Below are 17,674 nucleotides of genomic sequence, written 5' to 3' on the forward strand. Positions count from 1 at the left end.
TTAATTACGACCCTCAACTTTTAGGTATTCGCTCGCTTAACAATTGGTACCTGGTAAGTTGAAATCCAAATATATAAGATGACGCCGTAATAAACAATAAACAATCAATTTCTGCAAATTCTTTAAAAAAATTAAACACAAAGTAGAAAAAGCGTGACATCATTAAATTTTTAAAAAACTGACCCGAATTTACAAATTAACATTTAAACCCAGATTCTTGGAATAGACCACAAACTTTTAGAGTTATGCCTTTTCAAAATCGAAAACCTGTCATAAAAGTTATGGCCTTTAGAAGTAGTGCACTTTTATGAAAACCCAATCGTTGAGTCTGCTTTTAGCTAAAAAAAAATGCAGCGCAAACGAAAAATTCGTATTCCTGAAAAATAAAGAAGCCATTTGCACAGATAACTGTAAGTTATCGTCGGATGAAATAAACACAAACACTAATGTTTATATTGATTTTTGAGTTATGTTATTTTATTTCATACACTTCGTACAATGCCTAACTAAAATTAATATTAATTCGGAAAATATTGGCTTTACCTATGTATATGAAAAGTTCTTAAAATTCTAATAGCCGACAATATAAATTTCTGTGAAACATTTCGTATACTCTAAGAAATATATGTATGTGTATATTTTTTTGTTATTTTTGTGACTGCCTAAGGGTAATGGTTCCTGAACCTACAAAAATATATATAAAATGATTGTATTTATTTTGTATCCTATCACTAATTAAGGTAGTTCTTTTGTTACATGCTACATCATAATTTCTATAGACATCGGTCCGGTCAAACATTGCTTTATGTATACAAAAATTTAATATGGTCCACAACAATAATCATCATGCTGTTTGATATATGGATCGCCTCTATTTAAATATAGAATCTATTTTTGTGTTATTAGCAGATTGAAAAAAGTAAGATTATTCTCTATTATTAGAAATATGTACAATTGAAAGTGAGTTAGTGCAAAGGCTAAGAAACCGATAAAAATTGATTATTTTAAAATAGAGGGATGCATTACCTATTACTCAGACCGATATGACGATGTGCCCAAGACCCTACATGCATGCCCATATGAATTGACGAATTCTGTGGACTAGTTTCGTGTTGATGTGTATCATAAGAAAACGGGGCAGGCTAGAAATAATTGCCTAAGTCGGCCAATTACACTTTTTAAAGTGGCTCTCTGTCATGCTCCTCTTACATACTTATATAACAGCTCGCATAAATTCTTTTGTGAATATATAATGATCTAAATATCTTATCTCAGCTCTACAGTAACCAGAACACACGGCGCTAGGACTTGTTACTGTTGCAGCTATTGACATTGTTGTTGTTATACAAGTAGGGTATCAGGTTGGGCTCAATCTCCAGCTGCTGCCTAAGTATCGAGCTCATGACGAACTCCGTGGACACAATGTGGCATTTTGGGTTCCCGTGCCGCGTGAGATCTGCGCAAAGATGCATGTCCGTGGGACAGGTCACTATGATGTAGGAGTCGGGCGCCTGAATGTGTGTTTCCGCCACAGCGCTACCGGTTCTGCGTTTTGCTTCCACTTTACCACCAGACGATTCAATCATTCGGATAATTTCCTCGCGGGCTGGGAACACGTCCGGCGTAACGTGAAAGTATTTCCCCGAAAACAGCGTGGAACGAGTGGGTGCGCACAGAACAGTGTTCAAATTGAATTGTAAGTTCTCGTCCACCGGTATGTGCTGGATGCGATACGGGTCGGTCGGCACAAATTTACCAGCCTTTGCACTATCCGCAATCCAACTTGACTTGAGCACAAAGTCCACATGGCAGCAGGCCTGAATCAGTTTGCAGGTACGACTCTCGCGTGTCATTACCAGGTGAGTGGCATCTGCGGGGCTGTCCACCACAATTCCACCCAAAATTCTAAAAAAAAAAAAAAAAAAAACAATTGCAAGGATAAGTAAAACTAAAAGTTTTAGCTAATATCAAAATATTTCAACTTTACTTACAACACTGCCTTTTTAAGTGCCTCCGCATCGGCAACCTGGGAGAAAATAACCTTCGGCGGCTTAGTGGTTGTGGGATATTCAAGGCAGACAATTTGTTCTGGAAGCTGCTCCTGCTGGAATGAGTTCATCTTCTGGCGCTTCAGTTTGAGCTCGTTGCCGTACGGATCGGAGAGATGACGCTTGACTCGCTCGTGTGCCTCCTGGGTGAGATTAATGGGCGCTTTCCATGCAGCTAATAGGGGAAAATGCAAATAAGTATATTAATAGAAGAAGGCATTAGTTGAGCTTCTACTTACTTAGCAGATGCGCCACCAAGTTGCATTCGATGCGGAAGGGGGGGACTAGATTGTACTGCTGGTACTTGGGATTGTCGTACTGGGAGAGGCCACTCAGGTTGCCGATGCAGACGTCGCTCAGCCAAAGGGCATTGACCATCGGGATGTTCCACTCCTTGGCCGCGTTGAACTTGTTGCCCTCGAGCTGCTTGCACACGACCACAGTGTTCACCTTGGACAAATACGAGGTGTAGATGGCTCCGCATTCCTCGGCCATCTGCTGTAGCCTCACGACCTCCTCGCCCTCGAATCCCTCAGAGGTAACGATGTAGCGTTCCAATGGCTTCCGATAGCCAAACTGGCTGGGGAATGGCAGATGAAGTGGCTGCCAGGGCGGCATCAGCTGCCGCTTGAGGCAAATATCACTTAGCCAGTAGGCGGTGACGCATCGCTTGGCATCCCGTAAAGCCTGCATGACCACGCCGTGCCGCTGGGTACGGCAGATGACGTGCGTCACCCGGGGACAGTAGACGCGTTCGATGTCACCGCCAAACTGCCTGATCGTATCAAGCCAGATGGGGAGCTCATCGCCGTCTGTTTCGTCGTATTCCACGATATAGAACGTACAGCCCACCAGAAACAGATCCGCGGGCAATTTGAGGTTCGGATTGTGACCATAGAATTGTGGCATCGGTGGCTGCCCGGTACGGGTTGGAGTGTAGCTGTGAGGTGTCCGCTGCACTGGCATTCCCACGCCCACACCCACAGCCATCTGTTGCTGCTGCTGCTGCGGCGACTGTGGCGGAGCGACCACGATCTGCTGTTGGACCAGATGCTGCTGCAGTGGCTGCTGTTGTTGTGGTACGGCAACCACTCTACGCATTTGCTGTTGTTGCAGCATTTGTTGCTGCTGTTGTTGCTGCAACATCAACAACTCCTGCTGCGTTCGCGGTGGTCCTGGCACACCGGCGGATGCGTTATGTTGCTGGCCCATCATTCTGAGTGCGCCAGCTGCCGACGGCGGCTCCACATGTTGCTGCGGTGGCAGTTGCTGTTGGACGACCATTTGTTGTTGCTGCTGTTGCTGCAGTAACAATTGTTGTTGCTGCTGCTGAATGGCTCCGGTCACAACCACCTGTTGGACAATCTGTTGTTGTTGTTGTGGCTGCTGCTGTTGCTGACCATCGGGTAATTGAATCAGTTGCTGCTGCGGCGTCTGAGCTCCGTTATTTCCCAAGCGGTTGCTCAGCATGTTAGCCAGGGCCGTCTTGGTTTTCAGATTCATCTGTTGCGGTGTTTGCTGTGGCTGTCCGTCGGGAGCTGTTTGCAAAGAATTGGTTACTATTTTTATAATCATTTTATTGGTTTAAAGAACCATTTTTTTTTTTTGGAAAGTTGCTGATCAATTGCTAAGTTTATAATTAACCTTTTCCCAATACACTTTTAAAACCATTTTCTAAAAAATACCCATTGCTCCGAGCAATAGATTGCAGCAAATTGAACTTACTTGTTGAAGTCATGACCAAAGTTTGCGTCATTATGTTGGCATTTCCAGCCAAAACGCCCCCAGCGCCTGGAGTGGTGGGCGTGCCCGGAGTGGACTGTTGCTGCGGCTGTTGAACGATCGTTTGTTGTTCTATCAGCTGTCCGTTGGGTCCAGTGATGAGCTGCACCGTTTGCTTGCCCATTTGCTGAGGCCCCTGTTGCTGGATGGGAATCTGCTGGACGCGCAACTGTTGGCGCTGCATCAGCATTTGCTGGTTAGGATCATTTGGATTGAAGGGTTGTTGTTGCGGCGACTGTTGCTGCTGTGGCGGTCCCACTCCCGGTTGCTGCTGTATCGGACTCAGGCCAGGAGTTCCGGCGCGCACAACAACCTTACGTTTCCCTTGCTGCTGCTGCAGCCAGAGTACCTGTTGCTGTTGCGTCAATCCCGGTGGCATTTGGTGTTGAACAATAATGTGGCCGGGCGGAACGGGACCGGCCGGTCGCGTGGTGACTATGTTGCCCGGGGCTCCCGGTCGTGGCTGGTAGGCCACTTGCTGGCGCAACATTACTCGAGGGTTGTTCTGCTGATTCAACTTGGTTATGTACTCGGCACGCTTGTGGGCATCCAGGGACATAATATGCGCGTGCGTCTTTTCGTCTACCACTATTTTCTGTTGTTGTGGCTGCTGCAGTACCAGCTGTTGTTGTTGCGCCACCTGTGTCTGTTGCTGATGTTGTTGTTGCTGTTGTTGGGGTGGCGGTAGCACGATCTGCTGTTGTTGCTGAGGGGGTTGCGGTTGCTGTTGTTGTGGCTGCCCGGGCCATGAGGTTTGCGGGCGCAGTCCACGCGGAACAAATTGTGGCTGTGTTTGTGGCTGCTGCTGCGGAGTTGTTGGTCCGACGGGCAACGGTGATTGCATTCCCACACTACTAGTGGGTGTTCCCGGAGTGCTGGGCGCCATCTGACCGCCAGCAGGACTCTGGGGTGACCAGTGCTGCTGCTGCATTTGATGGTGTTGCGGTGATTGCTGCTGTTGCTGCAGTAGGAGCTGTTGTTGTTGTGGGGGAGGCGTGCGTTGCGGCAGTTGTTGCTGCGTGATGAGCTGCATTATTTGCTGCTGTTGCTGCTGGGGATCGTTGGGAAGCTTTTGCTGCAATATCTGCTGCTGTTGGGAGGGTTGCTGTTGTTGAATAAGTATTTGTTGCTGTTGTTGCGGTGGTCCCACAAGCTGTTGCTGCTGTTGTTGTTGTTGTTGTTTTTGCATCAACTGCTGTTGTTGTAGGTACTGCAAGCGCTGCGGATCGCTAAGTATCTGCTGGTTAACAACAATCTGTTGCGGCTGCTGTTGCATTTGCATACGTTGCTGTTGTTGCTGCTGCGGTATAATCTGCTGCTGCTGCAACATTTGTTGTTGTTGCACAAGTTGCTGTTGCGTCTGATTGACTACATAAACGTTTTGGCTTTGCGGATTCTGCGCGAGAATTTGTTGTTGCTGATGCGCGCTAAGCTGATTAAAGTGCTGCTGACTAATAATAAAGGTTTTTTGTTGTGGATGCTGCTGTGACTGCTGAACTCCAAGGATTTGCTGCTGGAAAACGAAATAAAGTGTTATAAATGGTTTTATCCTAAAAATAAAAAACACATCTTACGATCTTATGAATGAGTTAGCGTACCTGCTGAGGCTGTTGTTGTTGCAGTTGCTGTTGCTGTGGAAATTGACTAATAATCTGTTGCTGTTGTGAAACCTGTTGCTGTTGCTGCACATTGGTTGGTGGTCTCTGAATTGTTTGTTGAATTATTCGCACTTGACCGCCACCGCCAAGCGCGATTTGTTGTTGTTGTGTAAATTGAACTTGTTGTTGTTGTGGGTGCTGCTGTGGTAGCTGTTGTTGTTGTTGCGATGCCTGGGGAAGCTGTTGCTGTACCTGAGTAAGCTGTTGTTGTTGTTGCGGCTGCTGTTGCGTTTGTTGTTGGACGTGCAACATTTGCTGCTGTTTTTGCAAGGCCAAAGACATATGGCTCTGAATGATTTGTTGACCTTGGGCTGTGGATGTGTTAATGACGTGCCGCTGGGTTATGACTTGTTGTCCAGGTTGAGGTTGTTGCTGAGCCAAGACTTGTTGTTGCTGCTGTTGTTGCTGCTGCTGTTGTTGTTGCTGCTGCTGTTGTTGTTGCTGCTGCTGTTGTTGTTGTTGCTGCTGCTGTTGTTGTTGTTGCTGCTGCTGTTGTTGCTGCTGTTGTTGTTGCTGCTGTTGAATTTGCTAAAACCGAATGGTAATTAATTTCCGCAGGTAAATCAAAAATTTTGAAAACTTACTTGAGGATTTTGTGGTTGTGTCTGCTGTTGTAGGGTAGGCGTGGTGGGTTGTTGCTGCAGCGGAGATTGTCGCGGTGACGGGGTGTGTTGCTGTTGTGGTTGTTGCTGCTGGGGTTGCTGAGGTATTTGTTGCTGCTGTGGTTGTGGTGCCATTTGTTGCTGCTGTTGTTGCAACTGCTGCTGCTTCAGTTGTTGTTGCCTCATTATCAACGAGTCTTGATTGCTACTCAATGCTGAACGACTCAATACCTGAGCCACCTGAACAGGATCCGTGGGATCAATGGGTTTCTGTTGAGAGAATGATTGTTGCGGCTGGGCGGTATGTCCTGGAACAGCCTGGTGCTGATGGAGTTTGGCTTGCATTGGTGGGGTTTGTGAAATCTGGGGTGACTGGGGAGAAATATGCTGTGGACTCTGCTGCTGCTGCTGTTGTTGCTGGGCCAATTGTTGCTGCTGCTGCATTTGCATGCGCTGTTGCTGATGTACGGGCTGTTGGAAGGGTTGCATTTGTTGCTGTTGCTGCGGAGACATCAAAGAAGGCGGTTGTGGCTGCTGCGGAGAGCCCATCATGTGCTGTTGGCGACTCTGCTGCATTTGTTGTTGTTGCTGCTGGCGCATATGTTGCTGCTGGGCGCTTTGCGGCGAGGGCGGTGGTGGTGGTGTCATCTGTGGAGCCGGCGATTGTAGTTGTCGCGGTGACTGTGGTGGCAACATGTTGCTGGTGGCATGGTGTTGTTGCTGTTGCAAGGATGGTGACGGCGTACTTGGCGGCATCACCGGCGAACGGTTTTGCACCATCCGCGGCGACTGTTGTTGCAGATTTTGCTGCTGCTGTTGCTGCTGCTGCATTTGCATCTGTAATTGTTGTTGCTGCTGCAAAACCTGTTGTAATTGCTGCTGAATTTGTCTCTGTTGTTGCTGCTGTTGTGGGGTTAAAGCTTGTCCGCTTTGAACGATTTGCTGCAATTGCATTTGATTCTGGTTCAAAATTTGTTGCTGCCGCATAAGGTGTTGGTGTATGACTTGCGGAGAAACGGGCACAGATTGTTGTTGTGGTTGTTGCTGCTGAACTTGTTGCTGCACTATTTGCTGAACTATTTGCGGCTGTTGCACAATAGTTTGTTGTTGACCCACTTGTTGCTGCACCACCTGTTGTTGTTGGACTATTTGTTGGTGATGCTGAGGGGACTGGACGGGCTGCGGTGTTGTCGATGGTGTTCGTGGTGTCTGGCGACCTGTCGGAGTTGTTGGCAGCCTAGGCGACTGTTGTTGTGGGTGCTGCTGTGGAAGTGGCTGGGGATGCGGTTGAGGTTGCGGCTGTGGAAGCTGCTGTGGATGTACCTGGGCATCCTGCTGCATCAATTGTTGCTGCTGCTGAATCATTTGAATTTGTTGCTGTTGCTGTGTGTTTTTTATCTGCCTCTGCTGCTGTAGTATTGTTTTAATCTGTTGCTGATTCGGTTGTTGCTGCTGCAGATTTCCGGGAATAATCTTCTGCTGCTGAATAATTAATTGCTGTTGATGCTGCGGGTGTGGAGGTGGAGCCGGTACCTGAGACCCGCCTTGCTGCAACTGGTGCGGCGCTTGTTGCGGTGCCTGCTGGGCTTGCGGCTGAGGTCGCACAAAGACCACCTGTTGCTGGGCGGGCAATTGTTGCTGCTGGATTTGTTCCGCGGAAGCTTGCAGCTGGGACTTAATGCTAGCTATGCTCTTGGCCGCCGCACTGTCCTCGCCAAAGCCCAGGATGTCCGACAGTGTGGATGTAGCAGATGTCTGCTGCTGCATTATCTGCTGTTGCTGCTGTTGTTGTTGCTGTTGAAGCTGTTGTTGTTGCAGCTGCTGCTGATGTTGCAATTGTTGCTGCTGGATTTGTTGTTGCTGAGTGGCCGTCTGCTTCTGCGTTCGCTGCTTTTCAGTGGGCTTCAGTAGCCTGGGATGATACGTCTCTACAGGCATGCAGTTTTTGTACTTAAGGCTGTCCGTCACCCAGTCGGGAGTCACAATGATGATGGCATTTTTGGGCAGCGCCAGCGCCTTGTTGTAGATGCCACCATTGGCCGCTCCGCATACCAGATGCGTGTTAGTGGCCCCAAAACTATGCGTAACGACGGCACCATGGTAGGTCAGCATGGCGTAGAGGCGCCTCCGATCTCCGGCCACCACATTGGTGATGGCCGCCCTAATGCCGCGCATGAGACGCATCTGATTGGGACTTGGATCGAAGGCCCGTGTGGAGGCCATTCGGCCCAGTTTTGCGCTGTGCACGATCCATTGTTCGGTCACGGGAATTGCACTGTAAAGGTCCAGATTCAGAGACAGCTCCTCCTCGTTGTAGTTGGTGGCGCATATCATATGCGTGATCTGGTCCGACAGAAAGATCTTAGATTGGGCGCCACCGCTCTTGAGAAAACGTTCGATCTGCAAGGGGAAATAATAAGTTTTAATATCAAACAAGAAAATTTATAAAGTAAATATTAATTTTTCTTTTAGTGTCCGGTCTACCACGTATTTTATTCATTATTGGGATGCCTATGAAGCACAGAAATAAAGTAAACAAGCTGATTCGTCCAATTTTAAAACTGAGAACTCAAATATAGTATGAGCAATCTCCTTTTACAGCAAGCTAAAGGATATTAAAACTCTAATTTTCATTCACAGCAAAAAACCAAAACAAACTCAGTTGATTTGAGCACCAATACCAATACGAACTCAAATAAACGCACAGACACGGGGAGGCGGCAATTTGCCGGCAACATTTATGGCGCGCATTTGCCGTGGTGCCCGGGTCACCCCGTCCACCCGCACTCGAAACACCCTGTGCGGATGAACACAGACGCACGCACTCTACACACACATACACAATGCAAGTACAGCAACAGCGAAGGATTATTTTCGCAGATTTACCTCTTCGTCCAGGTTTCCCATTACAAAGTAGATCACATCCTCAAACAGTTTGTCGCTTATCTTGAGGTTCTCCATGGCGCCGCCTCACTATTGAGCACTTGCACTTCTTTGGCGGCGCTAATTTCACTTTTGCTTTTGTTATTGCTGCTGCGGCGGCTGCTTGTGGGCATCTACATTTCAGCGTGTTTTCCTTTCTCGGCGCGACTTCAAGCCGTTCGCGAACTTCTGATGTCGGTGGGCAATGCAGTGCACAACCTGAAGTGCATTTCTATTGCAATTTAATACGGAAAAATTGCATTTAAATTTGGCTTTTTCTCGTTTATTACCGCTGAGCCTTCCACCAGTATGATCGCGGCGTGACTGTAAAAAATTACTGAGTTCTCTCAAAAATGTACTAAAATATACCATATAAATGAAGGTTGGAAACTCTGATAACTTTAACGGTGATCCAAACTCCGCTAATGCCCGCTTTACTGTGGGCCAAAAAGTACATTTCTTCGCCACAAAGCAGAATGTACAATTACATCTCTAAATCAACTAAATGCTAATTTTCTGTTTTCCTGTCAAGGCAAAAAACACTATCCTCTTTTCAAACTGCTTTGAATTTTTATCTAGATAAGCAATTCTTAAAAACCATAGAACCCACAAAACTGTTTTCTTTTTGCTGATTTGAGTTGCTTGCCGGCCGATTTGAATAACAAATTACCAGATTCGCTCATCCGAATGTTTTCAAGCTAATTAGGCGCATTGCCACTCAGGCACTTATCATTTAGGTAAACATTTGTATGGCACATCTTCCGATTCAGTTGTTAGGTTAGCGCCCCAGGAAATAATCACACTTATTAGTAGTACGTACGTACGTTTATTTTATCTCTGCTTGATTTACAAATTTATTTTAATTCGACCATTTTGACTTTAGCATCAAACATTATACTCTGCAAGCAGCAGCGACCTATCAAATGTTTAGAGAAGTTCCGTCTACTGCTTATGATTGGGAACTCTTTAAAAATTTAAAAATGTTCCATGCAAAACGAAATTATTTTTAAAACTTTAAGACAAAAGTAAATTATAATTAGTTGAGGGAATCCCAGCAATGTACGAGAACGGTATAGGTATGTGTTTGTGGCTGGCTCCAACTTAAATTTATTATGCTCGTAATACTTACAGCTACGTACGATCAGGGTAAGTTAAGTTAATATTACAGAAATATAGATTTATATAACTGTTGCAATAAATTTCGCGCTGCTCGGTTCGCCATCTACGCTTCCCCGGCCTGAGAGATGGACTGATGACGGGATCTTGAGATTGGCTGGTGCGGTTGGCGCTTAGATTTAACGGGGTAACGGATCGAGGAGCTTCAAATTCAGGTTAAACGTTCGCGAAATACCTGCACAATCCGGCAGCAGCCATCTTAGCATTAGGGTTTTCTTTAAAATTAGGTATAGAGCATTTGAAGTGGGAACGGGAAACTGGCTGCAGTTGAGGTTGTGAATATAGTAGGTGTAAGTAAATTAGGTGAGTAAATTAGCTCGTCGCTGGGAATTTGTTGCAGGGTTGGATGATCGAGGTCTTGCGTGCCGGCACGGTTTCGGGCGTGGGAATGGCCTCCCCGGTGGGCACCTTGTTGGCAAAGACCTGCTTAACGCTGCCACCCTTCTGCTTGGCCATCTGGTAGTCGCCCGAGTCGAAGAACTTTTGCTGCGGGGAAAAAATTAAGTTACATGTTTGAGCACGGTTGGTCAAATGTCCAAGGCATTTTCAATATTTTCCTTTATTTAATCAATCTAAAAACTTTTGCAAATCAATTTTAAAATTTAAACCTATAAATCCCATTTCTTATGGGATTTTTTGACAATCGTTAAGATGATGTGGGAAATATAGAATCAAATTGACAGCAACGCTTTTTAGATGTTTAAAAAAGATATCGATTCAGATTAACAAGGACAGCTAATCAACTATACTATAGTTATTGATTTAGGGGGAAAATAAGAACGCGGGGGGTCATAAGCACTCACCCTCTGCAGCCTTTTTTGGAGGAAGGCCGAGTGACCGCCCGGCACTCGCATTCCACTGGGATACTTGGACTTGAGCTTCTCCTCCTCGATCTTCTCGAGATCCGTGAGGTTGACATTCTCAGCGGTCTCGTTGTCCTGGGGCGTGGTGGCCTGGCTGTTGCTGTTTTCCTCCGCGGAACTCATTGTGGACTGTCTTTTTGGGGGCAAAGGCAAGTGAGAGATTGAGGTTAGCCAGGATACGAAAATGGTGACATGGGAAATGTGGGGGCAATGGGAAAACGGAATCAACGGGGCAACGGATTTTGGAGGCGCGCAAAATGCCAAGATAAAATTGCATTTCATCACACACACACAAACGCACACTGGCAAGCAAATCCAGGGCAGGCGCACGCACACTTGCTAATATATGGACGCGAAATATAATAGTAATAATCGGATGTGCAAATATTGCTTTAATTTTTTATATATACTCATACGCAGACGATAAGGCGTATGTGTGTGTGGATGTTTGTACATAGATTTGTGTGCAAGGCGTAGTTGCTCACCTTTTGCCTGTAAAATTTGACGATTAACTGTTGTTTTCCTTCTTTTGTTCTTCACCCTTCTACTGCTTATGCGTCTTCTTCCCTGGAATCGAATCGGTTTTGCTTTGCCAATTAGCGTGCCGAATTAGCAAAGCGCACTGCTATTCGCAACCAATTGGGGGAAATGCTCTCGAGAACAACTAAATCCGGCTGTTACACGATATTTATATATGGAGTGACGGAAATTCTCAAGGCGACTCAAAAGTAAAATTATTTTAACACTTTACAGACGCGCTGGGAGATGATGCAAGCAGTGTGACCGCAGTTCGACCGTTAAACATGACGTTAGAGATGTACTAAATGATACCACAAAAGAACTTGGCTATTCGGTGGAGAACTTTGGTAAGGGGCTAGCAGTGACTTAAGCCGATGGGGCATAAACCATATATTGTTTAATAAGTTTATTTTATGTTAAGACTTTACGCTTTATACAAGTATTATCATTTAATGTAAACTATAAACTAAACTATATTCTATTTATGTATTATTTTTGATTAAATTAATGCAAATAAAAACTTTTAAATTAAATGTTAGTACTCGTTTCCTGTAAAATATTATATACAGTCCCAAAACTTTACAAACCTCTTAAAAATGTAAACAAACTACAAATATTTACCGGAAAACATTCAATCTCGATACTATCGCGATAGTTTAAGGACCATTGATAGTGCCATCGCTTACTTAAAAGCACAACCAAAAAATAACAAGCGGAAAAAGGGCGATAAATACGACTGATAAGAAAAGTACTAGTAGCCGGGCACCGGAAAGTCAGTGATAAAATTCCTTGGGGTTACAGACTGGCGGGAAGGATACAAAGGACGAGTGATCACACAAACCACGCCCACAATGACTGCGTTGCGTTATATGGGTTGGTTGACCGGCTGCTCCGTCTTCACAGCATTCGTGTCCATCATTTGGCAGGCGTTCATATCGTTGCAGTCGCTCAACAGAACGACTGTCCTGCTCACCGGCCTGCTGGCCATTGAGGGGTAACTTTATATTGGTTCTTATTCTGACATTACTTATCTATCTGTCTAAATGTTTAAGGTCCCTCAAGCGCCCCGCTTTTCAACCGGCGCCCAAAGTGGCCATCGGATACGGAGCCTGCACTGACTTACAGATCAACGCCACCGAGTTTCTGGAGCGCTACTACAGCCGACGCATCCCGGCAGTCACTACAGGATCCCGGGAGATTGTCAACAATGAGGACGAGCTACTGCAGTCCTTTGCCTATTACTTCCAGAACGGTGCTGCAGCGGAGTAAGTGGAGATAATCAATGGTAGACCAGGAAATTAGGAGTAGCATCTTATTATCATATTTATTTATAAGTACACGAAAGAGATCAACCATTTATAAATTACTTAGATTTAAACCTTAACTAGAAATGGTTATTTTATATCTTGGCATAATTTACCCATTAAAACCTTATGTTTATTCCTTCAGGCGTGTAATGGCAAACAGTACTCTCTTCAAACAATTGGTGGGATACGCCAAGGTGATGGATAAGGAGCGGATCCAGTGGTACATGGGTGGCAACGCCCCGCTGATGGCTGTGCGCTTCTTTATGGAGGGAGCTGAAGTGCTACTGGGCGCCCACATGTCTAAAAAGTATCTCCATCTATAAACTCAATGTGTTTTGAAACTCATTGCGAAATCTTCACCAGATTGCGTCCGCTGTTGCCCAAGGAGATCCGTCTGGCAGGCGACGAGATTCCAAACGATGACATACACCTTATTCTGGAGTACAAGGCCGGCGACACATGGGGCTCGTATGTGGCGCCCCGCGCCAATCGCTACATCCTGCACAACGACCGAAATAATCCGCATCTGAGGGCCGTGGAGCAGTTGACGGATGCGTTGAAGGTGTATCACCCGCAGCTGCTGGTTGTAAGCGGACTCCAAATGATGGACATGTTCTCCTTTAATCCTGGCGAGCGAGAAGCGCGTCTGCAGCAAGTACAGAGGCAGTTAACTAGCCAGCCGGCGGACACTCTAAACCACTTCGAGATGGCCTCGTACGTGGAGTTGAAGCTACTGCAGCAGCTGCGGAGTTTTGTCTTGCCCTTTGTGGACTCATTGGGTATGAACGAACAGGAGCTTTCCAATCTGCAGCAGGTGTTGGCCTACGGACGGACTACCCTGGCAACGGATTGGAATCCCCGCATTGCCCACACCCTCGACCAGATGCGGCAGGTGTTCATTAGCATGCTTGAGGACTACAGCGACCGAAGCTCTGGCGATCCAAGGCGGCGTCGTATCTCGCGGATCCACGTGCACACTTTGGCCTACCAGGCCATCCTCACTACAACCGGATCCAAGTGGAAGAATACCCGGGCTGCAGCTGCCAAGGCGGCTCTCACTGCTCACCGATATGTCTGCAAGTCCCAGTTTGTGAGTCTTTTAATTTTGTATTATCTACATATTCCTAGCAAACATATTTTTCATGAAGATAAAATCTTTTTTTATTGTTATTCGTAATCTTATCTATTTGTATGTTTGTTGAATGTTTATATTTTTCTTCCGAAGTTGTTCTTTTCACTTTCTCACTGGTTATAATTGAATCCTTTTTTACAGATTAATCCAGAGGCAGTCTTACAGGTACTAGACGATAGTTTCGCCACCTCGGCGCAGACTGATGCGCCTCGCATGCGAATTGGGGCTGCCAGTCCGGTGCCCTGCTGGCGGGAGTATATCGAGTACGGTCGCCAGCGGCAACGGCTTGAGGTGGAGATTTGTGTGGCCCCAGTGCTGGTCTGTCGCGAGGCGAGGAAAACAGCCGGAGCGGGCGACAACATTTCCGCTTCCGGATTGGCGGCACAGTTGTAGAAGCGACGATTACAACGGATGATCGGATGAGACTGCATAGCATTATACTAGAAACCTGCAATCCAAGACTCGAATAGAAGGCCAGGACGTAACCCCGAAGCATTCCCCCCGCTGGATGGACATGGACTCGGCATGTTTAGCACCTTAGTGACCTTAGAAACGCGTTACCTTCACAGAAATCTGACGAAAATGCTCAAGCGATAGCACCAAGAAAACAACGAGTCCCATAAGACTACATATCCAGATGAGTTTTTAACGGAAGTGCTGATTCCTGCACTTGTCCTCTCATCATCAACGTATATATTCCATGTGTTCAAAATTATTCCTAATGCAACAGCATCGAAGTTCGGAAACGAATGCCACCTAGTCCTAAGTTTTGTTAGTCACTAAATCTATGTTTTGACATTTTTGAGCCATTCCTACTTACAATTTGTTTCGCGCACTTGGTTTCAAACTCAAAAAAAAAATGCGGCAAATAATTAAACAGGCTTTTCCGCACTGTAAAATTGTTGTTAACGTCTCAGCCTAAAGTGTTTAATCTCTCTTTATATTTTAATATTCGTCTCTTTACCACAAAAACATTGTGATGCACCTAAATTGGACCTTTAAATTTATGTTGTCCCCGTAACACTAATCCTGTGTTACACTACCTCGTTTTTACATGTATGTTTGTAATCTCCTAAAAATGCTATTAAATTAAATTAATGCTACTCAAAATTCATTTTGCACACTTTGTTTAAAAATAATCAATGTGCAGTGCGTTTGCAGACCAAAAAACCTATTTTAGTCAGGACTTTTGCGATCTCCTATGTTTTGATACCCCTGAAATTCGGCACACAAACAGCCTTTTCCACAACTGTCTTACAACTGCGAAACGCACTGTTTAAACACACATTTACACATATGTATATTTTTCTACACTTAAGTATACGCATATAAAACTGGCAAATGTAGAATAAATTCCTGTTAAAAGCTTCAAATTATAAACTGTACAGGCTAATCGCGATGCTTAAGCTCGGACTTGCGGTTCCCACACGAAGCTCCTTGAGGTGCGGTCGCCTGGGAATGGCCAGACTCTCTGTGGACAAGGAAAAGACTGCACTGCATCAGCAGGAGCAGAAGGAGGAGGAGGAGGGGGAGGCGGAGTCCGATTGTCACTCGGCGGAAGATGCTCCCAAAGTAAACCGGAACGAGACGGTGCTATTCAATCATGCCATTCAGGAGTTCCTGCGCAAGCCGCTGGAGGTGCCCACAATAGTCGGAGACGAACCGGTGTATACTATGGATAAGCAGCGGGTCTCTTGTCCGCATCACCTCAAGACGATCCTGGCCCAAGTGTACTACGCCAATCGTAAGCAAATCGAGATGGCCATCAAGTCGGCTCTGTTGACGCAGGGAACATGGAGTCTGGTACCCATTGCCGAACGCCTGGCCATTTGGCGACGGGCGGCGAGCATCATCGAGGAGGATGAGCTGCGTTTGCGAGTCTTCCTGATGTTGACCCTCAGCAAAACCGCCGACGATGCGACGCGGGACATCAGGAGACTGCTTAGCTCGCTGAGGGCCAACGCCGACTATCTGGAGCACCTGTCCGAGCTGCGCTTCGAGATCCAGGGCGACATGAACGTCTTTCCCAGCTTCCACTTACGGCCCATGGATGGCTTTGTGGCTGCCTTGGCCCCATTTGAGTCGGTGGCCTTGTCCGCCAGTTTGGCCCTGTGTCCGGCACTGATGGGCAACACCGTGCTGTGGAATCCATCGTTGGAGGTGGCACCAGTCAGCTTTCTCATCCACCGGGCCTTCCAGGAGGCAGGTCTGCCCAGCGGAGTGGTCAACTTTGTGCCGGCCAACGAGCGTCTGTTTCTGGACACCATCACGGAAGCCGTGCACTTTGCCGGACTGAATTCCCAGGGTAGTGCGGCTGGCTACAGGCATGTCCACAAGCTGGTTAGCGACCGGATGGAGCGGTACATCTGCTTTCCCCGCCTGGTGGCCGAGTGTCCGGGTCAGAATTTCCACTTTGTCCATCCCAGCGCCAAGGTGGAGTCCGTAGTCTCGGCCACCGTGAAGGCGGCCTTCGGATTTGCCGGGCAGCATGCCAACTCGCTTTCCCGCATGTACGTGCCCTCATCTCTGTGGCCGCGCATCCAGGCGGATTTGCTGGAGGCCACGGAGCAGCTGATCGTGGGAGATCCCGTCCAGCCGGAAACGGACGTGGGGGCAATGGTCAATTTGGAAGGATTCCACAGGATGCAGAAGCTCCTGGAGCGCACTATGGACGTGGAGCAGTTGTGCGGTGGCAGTTGCGACGACAGCGTTGGTAGATTTGTTCAACCCACGATTGTCCGGGTGACGGATCCACTGGATCCGCTGCTGTGTGAGCCCTGCAGCGGACCCTTCTTGCCGGTGTTTGTCTACGCCGACGACGCCTTCGGGGAGGCACTTAAACTGGCCGCCAACCAGTCCAGGTACGCGCTCTCCGGCTCCATATTTGCCAGTCGGGACGAGGTGATCCTCCACTGCCTCAACCAATTGCGCATGTGCGCCAGCAACCTCTACGTGAACGAACGTTGCACGGGCAGCAATTACGGATTGACTCCATTCGGTGGCAATCGCCTGTCCGGGACGAACGATAAGACCGGATCCGCTTACTTTCTCATGCGTTGGAGCTCGCCGCTGCTCATCGAGGAGACGGTAGAGGGTCCAGTTCCGTCACAGGGTTCCAGAAACTTTCCCTAAGCTGGTCAGAGAAATTTAAAACAAAAGTAATAAATATACATATTTAGCGGGCATTTGGTGTGACTTTTTCAACAAAGAAAATTATGAACAAAGTTGGAAAACATTTAAAAAATAACGGCAAACATTTTAAATTTTGCATACGATATATCGTTATTTGTTTGACTTATCTAATCCATCACTGATTAGATATCAGTTCGTTCTGATATAACCCTTTTTAATAACAATAGTTTTCGAAACATGCAATACCTTTTGTATTCATTTCATTTTAATGAAGTATTGTATTCTTGGCAACTCAGTGTGTAAACAGTAAAAGTGCTTTAACTTAAATTTGTTTCAGACTGGTGCTGCGACCACTACCGTCAATGCAAATTGGGAACAAAGAAAAAAATTTGCAAAATTATTTTCAAAATATATTGCCTTCATTTGTGTTGATAAACTACTCCAAAATCGCTTAGAACTAATTTACTGAAAATATTGAAAAGCTTAAAAAATGTTGTGGGAACTTTTAATTTGCTCCTCTCTATTTGATAATT

At 46.5% G+C, this 17,674-nt stretch overlaps 4 protein-coding genes across 5 annotated transcripts; 2 read left to right on the top strand and 2 right to left on the bottom strand.

Moving 5' to 3' along the window:
- Positions 1-473: 473 nt before the first annotated feature.
- LOC108146854 (PAX-interacting protein 1) lies at positions 474-9,325 on the bottom strand. Its single transcript, XM_041708388.1, has 7 exons — positions 8,977-9,325; positions 6,073-8,490; positions 5,429-5,950; positions 3,774-5,340; positions 2,288-3,586; positions 1,992-2,223; positions 474-1,905 (listed from the first exon to the last, which is right to left on the bottom strand). Exons 1-7 carry the CDS (start codon positions 9,049-9,051, stop codon positions 1,302-1,304), a joined length of 6,717 nt encoding a protein of 2,238 aa, XP_041564322.1. The 5' UTR covers positions 9,052-9,325; the 3' UTR covers positions 474-1,301.
- A 764-nt stretch (positions 9,326-10,089) lies between these two features.
- On the bottom strand, positions 10,090-11,843 carry LOC108146853 (alpha-endosulfine). 2 transcript variants are annotated; one of them, XM_017273069.2, is made up of 3 exons: positions 11,537-11,843; positions 10,992-11,180; positions 10,090-10,674 (listed from the first exon to the last, which is right to left on the bottom strand). In XM_017273069.2, exons 2-3 carry the CDS (start codon positions 11,172-11,174, stop codon positions 10,501-10,503), a joined length of 357 nt encoding a protein of 118 aa, XP_017128558.1. In that variant the 5' UTR covers positions 11,175-11,180; positions 11,537-11,843; the 3' UTR covers positions 10,090-10,500. The 2 variants fall into 2 exon arrangements, with proteins under 2 accessions (XP_017128558.1, XP_017128557.1); XM_017273068.2 differs by having other exon boundaries at positions 10,992-11,184; positions 11,537-11,841.
- Positions 11,844-12,249: 406 nt separating this feature from the next.
- On the top strand, positions 12,250-14,908 carry LOC108146901 (ADP-dependent glucokinase). The gene is made up of 5 exons (XM_017273142.2): positions 12,250-12,564; positions 12,623-12,835; positions 13,020-13,184; positions 13,241-13,967; positions 14,151-14,908. Exons 1-5 carry the CDS (start codon positions 12,422-12,424, stop codon positions 14,400-14,402), a joined length of 1,500 nt encoding a protein of 499 aa, XP_017128631.1. The 5' UTR covers positions 12,250-12,421; the 3' UTR covers positions 14,403-14,908.
- Positions 14,909-15,395: 487 nt separating this feature from the next.
- LOC108146900 (delta-1-pyrroline-5-carboxylate dehydrogenase, mitochondrial) lies at positions 15,396-17,194 on the top strand. Its single transcript, XM_017273141.2, has one exon. The coding sequence runs from the start codon at positions 15,408-15,410 to the stop codon at positions 17,139-17,141; it is 1,734 nt and encodes a 577-aa protein (XP_017128630.1). The 5' UTR covers positions 15,396-15,407; the 3' UTR covers positions 17,142-17,194.
- Positions 17,195-17,674: the final 480 nt, after the last annotated feature.

Source organism: Drosophila elegans, unplaced genomic scaffold (genome assembly GCF_018152505.1).
Source record: "Drosophila elegans isolate 14027-0461.03 unplaced genomic scaffold, ASM1815250v1 contig_208, whole genome shotgun sequence".
Lineage (NCBI taxonomy): Eukaryota > Metazoa > Arthropoda > Insecta > Diptera > Drosophilidae > Drosophila > Drosophila elegans.